General features: G+C 34.0%; 1 protein-coding gene across 1 annotated transcript; it reads right to left on the bottom strand.

Moving 5' to 3' along the window:
- Window positions 1-7,028: 7,028 nt before the first annotated feature.
- Window positions 7,029-10,302, bottom strand: LOC118646348. The gene is made up of 2 exons (XM_036289040.1): window positions 10,173-10,302; window positions 7,029-7,943 (listed from the first exon to the last, which is right to left on the bottom strand). Exons 1-2 carry the CDS (start codon window positions 10,300-10,302, stop codon window positions 7,051-7,053), a joined length of 1,023 nt encoding a protein of 340 aa, XP_036144933.1. The 3' UTR covers window positions 7,029-7,050.
- Between the last annotated feature and the right edge of the window lie 1,777 nt (window positions 10,303-12,079).

The following is a 12,079-nucleotide window of genomic DNA, read 5'->3' as shown; positions in this document are numbered from 1 at the left end:
TGACAAAATAGAAGAGTGATTGCAAACAAACATAGCTAATTTTGCTTCTGCAGCAGAATGTTTTAAAGTTCTTCTTAAAATATTCAATGTTGACTGTTGAAATCTGGCTGATGAGAAAGGTGCTGCAGCTTTAATATGCTTCTTCGTTTTCATGTGATGAATTAAATCGCTTAATTTTGCATTGATTTCACATTTGCAATATTTACAACAAGCTCTCGTAGCATTGGCAGGACATTCTAAAAGCCAGTTTGCAAACATTTCTTTGTTTTAACCATTCTGTTTAGAAATTAGAGTTCCGTACTCACGGAGTTAACACTCCTAACTGTCCTACAAATTTAACAAGCAGGTTACACAAAGGAATTACGTACAAAGAGAAATAAAAGAAACAAACTGTAAATAAGTCTTATTTTATTTAATGCAATTAATGAAATTGTTTTTATACTACATAAGAGGAGAAACGAAAAGGAAAAAAAAAGGGGGGGGGCACATGGTCCCTCTGACCAAACAAAAGGGGTGAGCACAAGGTCCCTCTGACCACTCGCCAGTTTCTATCTCTCGTAAGTCCCATTGACTACGTGAGATATGTTGTCATTGATAGACAGTGAGATTACCTTCAGACCAAATACAACGGACTACCGCCCCTGTGGCGATTGCGTCCTCCAACAGTCAATGATGACTACCGCCCCTGTGGCGATTGCGTCCTCCTCCTGTCCTTCAAAACTTTATGGGCCCAATGCCCGGTTTAGCTCTATTATTGCCAAGGGCCGAGTCTCCTTCTTTCTTCTTCCGACGCTACACACGACCTTCTCCCTCCTCTCTTACCAACGCGCGCGACGCTTCCTAGCGCCCCGCTTGCTCCCCACTCGCACTCACTAGTGCTTTAATTTGTCCGCTAGTGAGCGGGCAAGCGGGCTTTTCAAACACATTCTGTTCTGAATTTTTGACTATATTTAGAGACTTTACTCATTGCTAAAACATTTATCATAAAATAACATTAATATAAAATACAATATTGATATAATAAAAATCAGTTTATAAAAGATGTTTATTTTTGATAATGCTTACATACCTGGAGACTTAAACTAACTTAAAGACTATAGAGAAAAACAAGTTTTTTTAAATTTTATTTCTTTTGCAGAAATTATTATCAATATGTACAAAGAAGAGTAGTTTATTATATTTTCCTACAATATAATGTCTGATAAATAAATTTTCATAAATTATAATAACCTTAAATAAATTATAATAACCTTAATATAATTTGAAAAATATGTATACAAAAGTTTGAAGACATTAGTGCTCCCACGTATCATGTATCATTGACCAACTAATCGTACTAGAGAGTAGAGACTTTATGAAGTTGTAAGTCGTAAGATATTAACCAATCACATTTGAATTTAGAGAAGAATAATTGAATATGATTGGTAATTTCTTATGACTTAAGATTCTGTTATAGACAAGCCTATGCTTTTGCATTCTCATTCGCACGCATGCATATAAAAAAAAAGAACATTTACATATTTTTCCTTTCCTTAACTTTATAAGAAAAAAAGCTAGAAAAATAGCTAATAACAAAATTCATTTTTTACAAGCTAGATGAAAGAAAAAATAGCTAGATCTAGCTACAAAATAGCTAAATTGGCAACACTGAGCGTACCAATTCTGTGATATATGTACTGGAAGATTCCTGTGGAAAACCTATCGCTGGAGGATTTTACGAATATAAGCTGCAGCGTGTTGCAAATCTTGATGGTGTATCTCGTTGAAAAAATATTGCGCAGAAAAGGAGATGAGATTTATGTCAAGTGGCTGGGATTCGATGAATCGCATAATTCATAGATACATAAAGAACCTGTTATTTAATCCATATAAAAAATTGTTTTTATTATAGTCACATAAAAGTACAATGTAATCAAATACATTATTATATTAATTTTATATTATGCGAGATTTCTTTATCATCCTTCCATCATCCTTCCATCATCCTTCCATCATCCAATACATTCTTATTAATACTTGTTTTTAACATAAAAATATATATAAAATTATTTTTAATGTAAAATGTGAAATTTAAAAACTATATAATGTTAAAGATATAAATATATTAAAGCGGTATTCGATAATGTCCCCACGGTAACGTTTCAACTGAATCGGGTATAAGGTATCTCTTATCGTCGTACGGACTCAAAGCAATTTTCGTTTCAGACACTGTATATACTTCATGCAGCTTGGATCTTATGCATGATTGGCGACACGTCATCTCGATCTCATCTCTCAAACACCGGGTATAATCATCGAACGTTATGGTTCGCGCTACAACATGATTCTTGACACCTTTCGCCTTTTTAGTATTCTTCTTTCCATCCACCTTCAACGCATACATCTTTGCTCTAAGTCCAACGAACTCAGTCATTATCATACCATTGTTCTCATCTTTCATCAGGCCTGGAACTTTTTTATTCTTGAGAGGCATACCGTATGCATTGTCGACCGGATAATCGCTCGTGTCGAACCTAGCGATATCACGTTTCATCGTCTCGTAAATATCCTCACACTCGACGAGGTATATGAGACTGTCAGTGTCGGTGTACATGACTCTACATTTGTCGCGATACAGAGGTAACATGTACTCGTAGTGAAATTCATATAGACACGTCTTAGAAATGTCTAAAATACACATGCCTACGTAAATCGGCTTATATAATTTCACCTTGAGTTTTCTAAGTTCAATGGCGATTAAATTTTCTGCAAAAATACTTCGACTATGAAAATTTGGTTTCGCAATCAATGATTCCGCACCATACCGCCCCGCCCATTTTGTCAACAACTTAACGTCAACATGATTGCGCACATTCTCCATGGTTTTACCAAACACTGCATTATTCATTAATTTATACAAGTTTTTTTTGAAATCATTTTTGGCGAGGGTTCGAAATCGTGTATTTAACTCTATGTATTTACAGAGCCATGGAGATTGTGCGAATTGTAATATACGGTGTATCTTCGCGATACGAAGACCATGACGCGTGCACTGCTGCAGGTTGCGGTAATGTATGACGTAACGTTTCTTATCATACAGCGTGGCGAGAAGTTTATATTCTCGCTTGCCTGGTGGTTTATCGCGTGTTGGGCAGAAAGGTAAGTCAGTGTGCTCGTCGTGAAGGTCTCGGGGATACTCGAGATCAACTTCGAGAATGTATCCCGTTGGTGAATCAGCAGCGATCGCATTTATGTCAAAATTCGAGACTTCGACCCATTGAAATTCTCCATACGGCAGCGGCTGACACATCGCCCAACCATACAAATTATTAATGTCAAAATACATAAGATATGAGGATGGTTTCGATGGGTCGTACGTCTGCATGTACTTGTTGTTAGCCTGTGCATATCTGCTTGAACATTGACTGACAAGGGAACGGACAGAACTGTCCCTCACCGATTTTAATGAGCTTTGGATATGTTGTAGAACATAAAAAAATATTCGACCCATATTTTTTTTTATCTGCGTATCTCGACGTTTAGGGGTTGAAACCACCCCTCGAAAATAACGCATTTTTTCATTTTTTGCGAATATCTTTGAAAATACAAGGTTTATGAAAAAATGTTTTATACGAAAGTTTTATGGTATTTTATATTCTTTACAATAGTATATTTATGTTTTTTTAAATTTTAAAATTTTTTAATTTATTCCACCCCCACCCCTTTTTTTTCAACATTTAAAAAATTTTGTAAGGACAAAAATTAAAGAGCATTAAAAGCTGAATCTACCCATATATAATAACATATGGGTTCCATCATTCTCAATTATTAGCAAAACGAGATAGTAATCTCGCGCTATAGATGCCGCGCTAGAAGTAGTGTTGCGTTATTTCTTTAGTCGCGTCACACTCAATAACTGCCTCTTCTGCGTATATTTTTATATTAAAACATAAAAATTAATCTTAATTATATAATACGCAACGTATTACACGATATAAAGCATAAATGCATATATATAACAAAAGTAGCATATATACGTATGTGCCTACGTACATTTTCATTGTTACAAATGCGAATATAAATTAATATAAAGCAAAATATTTTTTAACATTTAAAACTGCAAATACAATATAACGAAATATATAATATTAAGAGAAAAATATAAAACATAAACTGCAATAACTATTTGCATAATTATATTATTTACACTATATGCACGTAGCACGCTCTGATAATAAAGATAATATAAGTATATAAGTATATAATTTAATTTAATTTGAAGTTTGAAAATACATTTATACGGATGTATATATACATTTTGCATACGACACGGACAAATAAGTTTAATATCAGTGTTGATAAAGGGACCGGTTGTTTTCGCGCAAGCGTATCACGTGAGGCTTCAGTAAAATATCCATTAGTAATAGGAAGGAGATATTTGATCATACATCTTGCACACGACACCGGCGTATAAATTTAGCAACAGTGATAGACGGATTGGTTATTCTTGCGCAGGCGTGAGGCTTCAATAAAGTATCTATTAGTAATAGGAAGGAAATGTTTGGTCCCCATACAATTTTGCAAAAAATCTTACCAGTATTTATTAAATAAAATACAATATTTATAAATTATTCTATTTAATACGAGAAAATATACATGCGTGTTTAATATGTGAAATGTGTTCACGTTTTTATAAATTTGCAAAAAATTGTATGGGGATCAAATATCTCCTTCCTATTACTAATGGATATTTTACTGAAGCCTCACGTGATGCGCTTGCGCGAAAACAACCGGTGCCTTTATCAACACTGATATTAAAGTTATTTGTCCGTGTCGTATGCAAAATGTATATATACATCCGTATAAATGTATTTTCAAACTTCAAATTAAATTAAATTATATACTTATATACTTATATTATCTTTATTATCAGAGCGTGCTACGTGCATATAGTGTAAATAATATAATTATGCAAATAGTTATTGCAGTTTATGTTTTATATTTTTCTCTTAATATTATATATTTCATTATATTGTATTTGCAGTTTTAAATGTTAAAAAATATTTTGCTTCATATTAATTTATATTCGCATTTGTAACAATGAAAATGTACGTAGGCACATACGTATATATGCTACTTTTGTTATATATATGCACTTATGCTTTATATCGTGTAATACGTTGCGTATTATATAATTAAGATTAATCCATTTTTATGTTTTAATATAAAAATATACGCAGAAGAGGCAGTTATTGAGTGTGACGCGACTAAAGAAATAACGCAACACTACTTCTAGCGCGGCATCTATAGCGCGAGATTACTATCTCGTTTTGCTAATAATTGAGAATGATGGAACCCATATGTTATTATATATGGGTGGATTCAGCTTTTAATGCTCTTTAATTTTTGTCCTTACAAAATTTTTTAAATGTTGAAAAAAAGGGGTGGGGGTGGAATAAATTAAAAAATTTTAAAATTTCAAAAAATATAAATATACTATTGTAAAGAATATAAAATGCCATAAAACTTTTGTATAGAACATTTTTTCATAAACCTTGTATTTTCAAAGATATTCGCAAAAAACGAAAAAATGCGTCATTTTCGAGAGGTGGTTTCAACCCCTAAACGTCGAGATACGCAGATAAAAAAAAATATGGGTGTAATATTTTTTTATGTTCTACAACATATCCAAAGCTCATTAAAATCGGTGAGGGACAGTTCTGTCCGTTCCCTTGTGAGACCGCCGCGTATACCGCGCTCGATAAACATTACCATGTCGATGTCCGTAAGCAGTTCGAAAGTAATTTTTGTATATTTTAACATAGCGTCCCACGTGTATCCGGGAAGAGTGTAATAATGTGCAAGATCGAGACCGTAACTTTCTAAGCATTTATCGCGGAAATTTTCAAAAATGTCAGCTAACAATAACACATCTGTTTTCAAATATAGATCACTGTATTCACCTAATGTTCGAACGGAGAATCGCTTCCAGACATTCTCGGCGTGCATGTAATCGCTCTCGGATACAGTATCAGAGGTCAGGGAACTGAAAAATGATTCGCGCGGCGGTAAACACGTGTCCTGCAGCTTGTTCACGCAGTCAACGTACTCATACGGAAATACACCTTTTCGTGTCAATAAATCGAAATCCTCGTCAGATAAGTGTAAAAATTCGGAACGTACAATTTTTAATTTTTTTTTGCCTAGAAATGATGCCAATTTTTCGAGACTAGTATTTAAAAATTTATATGAATCTATGAACCGTAGTTTTATGTAATTGTATGGATCTAATTTATCAGCTGTGTCTACGACATGTTTTGTAAAAGAAATGTACTTTTCTTTCGTGATGGGGAGTACGTCGGTCTTCCCTTTGAACGCCGTGGCTATTTCCTTAATAATGAAATGCGAATCGTATCCAGATAAATTATGAAAAATAACTGGCATGTATGAGGCATTTTGATAATTTAAATTGCAGAGAGAATGTGCAGGACCGCGATAACGACCGGTCAAATGACAATGATCGCGCACCCGCATGTCATCCGATGCGAATGGCTTATCGCAGATATGACACTGCGTCGCGCTACGGTATGCCTCCAATTGTTCCTCCGATAACGTTTCCATGGGGACATTAATTGATAAACGAGTCTTAACGTCATACGCTAATTCTTCAAGTTGTTTAGTGAACCACGCGACGCAATCTTTATCACGACGAAACCGGTACGCGGATAACGCGTTATCGTACGAGCATCGCACGTAATATCCGATGCTGAACACCTCATGTTGTTGATATGTGTATGACGCTTGTTCTGTATTATGTTGCGTCTTCCGCAGCACACACTCGAGGTCCGCGTAGACGATAAAGGGCACTCGTTCCTTGTGGTTTACATTCCGGAAATTCAACCACTTGTCGTCTTCAGCGGGCAATGTGATAGCGCAGTCGTTCATTCTCTGACAGTCTGCAGCATGTGATTGCAACCTCTTGCATGATGAAAAATAGTGCAAGCACCTGTAAAAATAATGAAAACATTTTTAATTACTTTTTTGCTAGATCATGAGAATTCTTTTAATATATTATACATACCGATCGCAAATGTATTTCTTGTGCTCCTTTTTACTTAGTTGGGAGCTGACGAGGCGGGACAGATTTTTTATCCAGACAAAGTGGCCCACGCTGTCTTCGCGCGGATTTTGCACGTATAATAAATTGACATGCTTCTCTTTCTTGTCATTGGAGAGCCGCAGCGGAAGAATCTTTAGCATTGTCATTTCCTTTTTCATCCCGTAGACGTTGATCGATATATTGTTAACACTCTCAAATTTTTCAATGTCCTTTATTGTAACGGGAAACATAATATCATCAAAGTTTAGGACTGTTGTATAATGTGGATATGACGACTCCCTTTCACTATGTCTTTCAGCAGGATGTAGAGCGGCGACCACTGACCATGCGAAGCATGCATTGTCCTTCGAATTAACGTTCACTATCGCACGCTTCGTCATTATTTCTCGCGGTAATGTCACATGACACCCCGCGTGTAAAGGATTGTACTTATTTATATTTAGAGTCAAATTGATAATTTGCGACAATGCCCACCCGCTATCACGTTCTTGAAACTCTTCGAGCGAAACCAAAGTGGGCTCGATAATGCGTCGCTTGTACCACTTGTCCAAGTCCGACGTTTGGAATAGTTCACAATTTTTAGTGTTTATACTTTTGTTGGCACGTTTATCACCCGTTACAAACATGCCGTTGAATGCTGTGTTCACTTTTACACTGTTGTGTTTTTCTAGAGCGTCCCGCACTCGCTCGAGCACTATACCGCCTGCGTCTTCTAAAAACGTTCGCGGTTCAATATAGTTCGTATTTATCACTGCACCTGTCTGAATGCGATTCTCGAACGCTGTATCTATCTCTCGCCACACGAGTCTGTTTGCGTTATTACTAGTGCTCGCGTAATTACCGCCTACATGCACGAAACGTCTTTGTAATTGTGTCTTTTCACATTCGAGTCGAGCGATCCTCGCCACGTTTACATATCCGTAAATGTATCGTAAATTTATTATAAATATCAAATTTTTAAATATATTTTGAATCCTAGTAATTTAATATTTCAATCAAGTATATTAAGTTAAAATACAAATTTACTTATTTTGACTTTTCTCTTAGTGTTTTAAAATCCAAAACTCCATTAATAAAGATCATTCCCTCACACGCAATTTTGGTAAAATAATTCGCCAATTTATTACACAAGATGTTGGTAATCAATTAACCACTGTTTAAAAAATGCCAGGGAAAGAAGTTTTTTCTCAGTTTGCATTATATACCTGTCTTTATGGTATGTCAAATAATTTTTTTACAATTAAAAGAACAGCGTAAAACGTAGATAGTATTTTTTATGTACAATAAATACTGATTTTTTTTAAAAGCTTGTATTCACCTGGGTTTAAAGAAAATAATGACTGTTTGTCAATGAAAACATTCGAAACAGCAATAAAAGGTGTCATTAATAACACAAATGACTGGGCTGGTGGACGTCATCAAAAAGTTATAACAATTAAAGAAGCGCCGGAAGAAGTGCCAGATAATATAATAGACAAGATTCAATGGAAAATAACGAAGAGGAAATTTAAATTAAAAATTTTTTTAAAGGAGTGCGTGAGACATAATCTGTATCTATCTCTAGTGAGAAATTGACCTGATATTATATATCGAATATTAATATAAGATCAAATCAATCACTTTCAATGTTTGAGAAGAAAGAAAAATCTTTGAGAGTTTCTTTGTATAGTTTACGTGAACTACAGTTAAAAACACTATGTGGAACGCAATATAAGTTTAACCATGACGTTAAATGTAACGATCGTTTAGTTAAGCTCAGTTTAACTATTAATTTGTGAAACCAGGTCTAAATAGCGAACTTAACCATTCAGGGATGCTTTTTGATTCACGCATGCGCATGAAGTGACAAAAAATCGTTCCATTTCTCGTCAATGTGCTCATAAAAAATCCATGGATTCGCGCATGACGCGCATAAAGCGACAGAAAGTCATTTCATTTCATGCTAATGCACGCGTACGTTGTATCAGATTAAACAATTTCAGAAACATATTCCCTAGATTTATTCTATTTCACGCGCATCAGTTGCTTTAAGTCTGAACATGGGGCAGTTAATGGGATGCTGTTTGATGAAAAATTGTTTCAAAGAAAACTGTTGTTAGACGAAAAATTAAACAATGAACAAGGAATCCGGTTTGCAGGAATTGTCTGTCCTAAATTAAAATATAGAAGAAATTATTACTCTCACATTAAATAAAAATGATTACGAAAGAGCAAACAAAGGTAAATTATTTCATGTTTATTATTCCTTTTGTAAATAGATGCAAAATATTTATTTCATTTTTTTTACAAATCTACTTACATGTGTACAAATATACAGGGTAACCCAGGTTACTCGAAGGAGCTGGCACATACATGTTTCTCATGAAAAACTGAATCGAAAAGTCCTCTACCGTTTTGTAATGTTCAAAAAAATTTTCATCTTTCCAAGAACGCGGAGATGATGAATATTTGCTCTTGGAGAAATGAAATTTTTTTTTACTATTGTAAAATGATAGAGGACTTTTTGACTCAGTTTTTCATGAGAAACATGTATATGTCGGCTTCTCCGGGCGACCTAAATCACCGTGTATAATGAATTGATATAAACTTGAGTGATTTTTATAAAATAATATAACAGTTGTGAAATCGTATAACTTAGCTATACTATATATTATACACTTTTCTGTTCAGTTTAATGCGTTCTACTTGCTTGTAAACATTGTCTAAAGTTTTACACGACACCCTGTATATTAAAAGAAGCTTCTAAAAGAATGTATACATGTACAATCTGTATTAATAGAATAAATTAATGATTTTTTTACAGATGAAAATTTTCTATGCAGTTTAATTGAAAAAATCAAACAGCAACAGAAAAAAAACAGTTACAACATCTAACATTGTAAATACAAAAAAGTTGGGTAAGATGTTTTCTGTAAAAGTTAAAATAAATATGATATAATGGTATTATTATTACATAAGACCACAGAATAAAAAGGTATTTTGTTCCAGAAGGAAGATCAACTGTTCTCCACATATTTTGACGTGCAGAAGTAGAATCCATTTCTCAAAAATTTATATCACGTTTATGAGATACACGTGATAAGAAGGTCCTGTTTCTGCACATCAAAATATGTAGGAAACAGTTGAGCTTCGTCTACAATAGCAGTCGTGAATGGTCGTACAGTCGTACCGGCGGTCGTTGGAAAAGGTCGCAAGGCCGTCATCGCAGTCGCGCAAGTTGGTCAAATTCCTATTCCTGCGACTGCGACTTTAAGACAAGTCAATCAAATCATCTAAGGACAGAACAAAATCTAATCCCAACGAATCACAAGCGCGATCAAAAATTACGTGCATTTTATCTATGTAGACAACGTTGATATTGTAACTGCGCTTCCGCCTAGGCGACTTAAAACTACAACCAACATTTACGACTTTACGATTGCTATTGTAGGCGAGGCTTTGGTCTTTTTTCCGGAACAAAATACTTTTTTTATTCTGTGATCCTGTGTTATTTTTTTTCTTGGGATATGTATTAAAATTATAAAATTTTATTAGTTTTTTAAGCGCATGCATTTATGTTTACTTATATATTATACGCAGAAACTTTTAAGTCATATATTATGTTGCTTCTGTACTTATTACTAGAAGTTTATAGAAATAAAGAAATTAAATTCTCACAAAATAAACGGCATAATAAAATTTGGACTGAAATAGCAACAGAAATAAAAAAAAGAAAATCATTATTAAACGTAACAGGTATACAATGTGCAACAAAAATTTCAAGTTTGAAAAAAACGTACAAAAATATTAAAATATTAAAGATCAAAATAAACAATCCAGAAATGGCAGAAATTTTTAGGCATTTCTTTCAGTTAGTATATTTATCTAAATATTAATAACTTAATTAATTTTTCGATCAAATAATTCTGTCATTCAATGAAACAATTTGACACAATCTTACACACATACACGCATGTAGAGAGAGAGAGAGAGAGACCCTCCCACACAACTATAATATTCTTAATTTCTTTTTAAATAGTTTCTTTATAAACTAATAATTTTATATGCAATAGGTAATTGACTCTATATTTGGCGAGAAAGCATATATAGAGCCTTTTGCTATTGCAAGTAGCGAAGATCCTTCATCATATTTATATTCTGTAAAGAATTCTTAAAATAATATATAATTTTCATCAACATCTAAGAAAGAACCCAACAAATTAGAGATAGTAGCAACTGTGGCGATCGCGTCGTTACATGCCCGCAAACCGGCAGGTCGTTGCCCGAAAATAAGCGCGCGAACAGTGACGAGCAAAATTGACAAAACTGCGAAAACGAAAAACAACGATAGTTAAAATCGGGCAACGAACCACAATAGCAGATCAAGGGCGGAATCCCAGGAAGGGATAAATGCGGAGAGAACGGAAAAACAGGGGTTCACGAGAAGTCGTCTACGAGATACGGAACGATTAAGACCTACACGTCGCGTCTGGTGTACTAGCGAATTCGAATAAAGTTTTTTATACTCGTAAATTATCCATCTCGTAATTTCGTCTGATCACTCTCTCACACGTACACTCCAACCCTTTCACGCTAAACAACAAAACGTAAGTATTCAAACTTTTGATAAATACAATAATAAAATATTTTTAATTAAATTTGTGGATTGTGATACCTTATTGTGATACTTTAGTGTAATAATTAGTATTTTAACGATTATAAGTTACATAAATATTAATATTTACAGTTCCTGAAAAGAAAAGAAACAAGTTGATGCAATTTTAAACGACTGTACTGAAAATTTTTTAAATATTATGGAAGAAAGGGATAAGGGAAAACGAGAAGATAAAGCTTTACATGAAATAGAAAAACAAAAATGATATCAAAAGAAAAGATTAGATAAATAGAAAACGCATGAAGATAAAATGGCAATGCATGAATGCATGTCAGGCTTATTAAAATCTTTCATTGAAAAAGACAAAGAAAACAATACATGTTTAT

Source organism: Monomorium pharaonis, chromosome 6 (assembly GCF_013373865.1).
Source record: "Monomorium pharaonis isolate MP-MQ-018 chromosome 6, ASM1337386v2, whole genome shotgun sequence".
Taxonomy (NCBI): domain Eukaryota; kingdom Metazoa; phylum Arthropoda; class Insecta; order Hymenoptera; family Formicidae; genus Monomorium; species Monomorium pharaonis.
The sequence above is the reverse complement of the archived record's forward strand: the minus strand, read 5'-3'. Positions and strand labels throughout refer to the sequence as shown.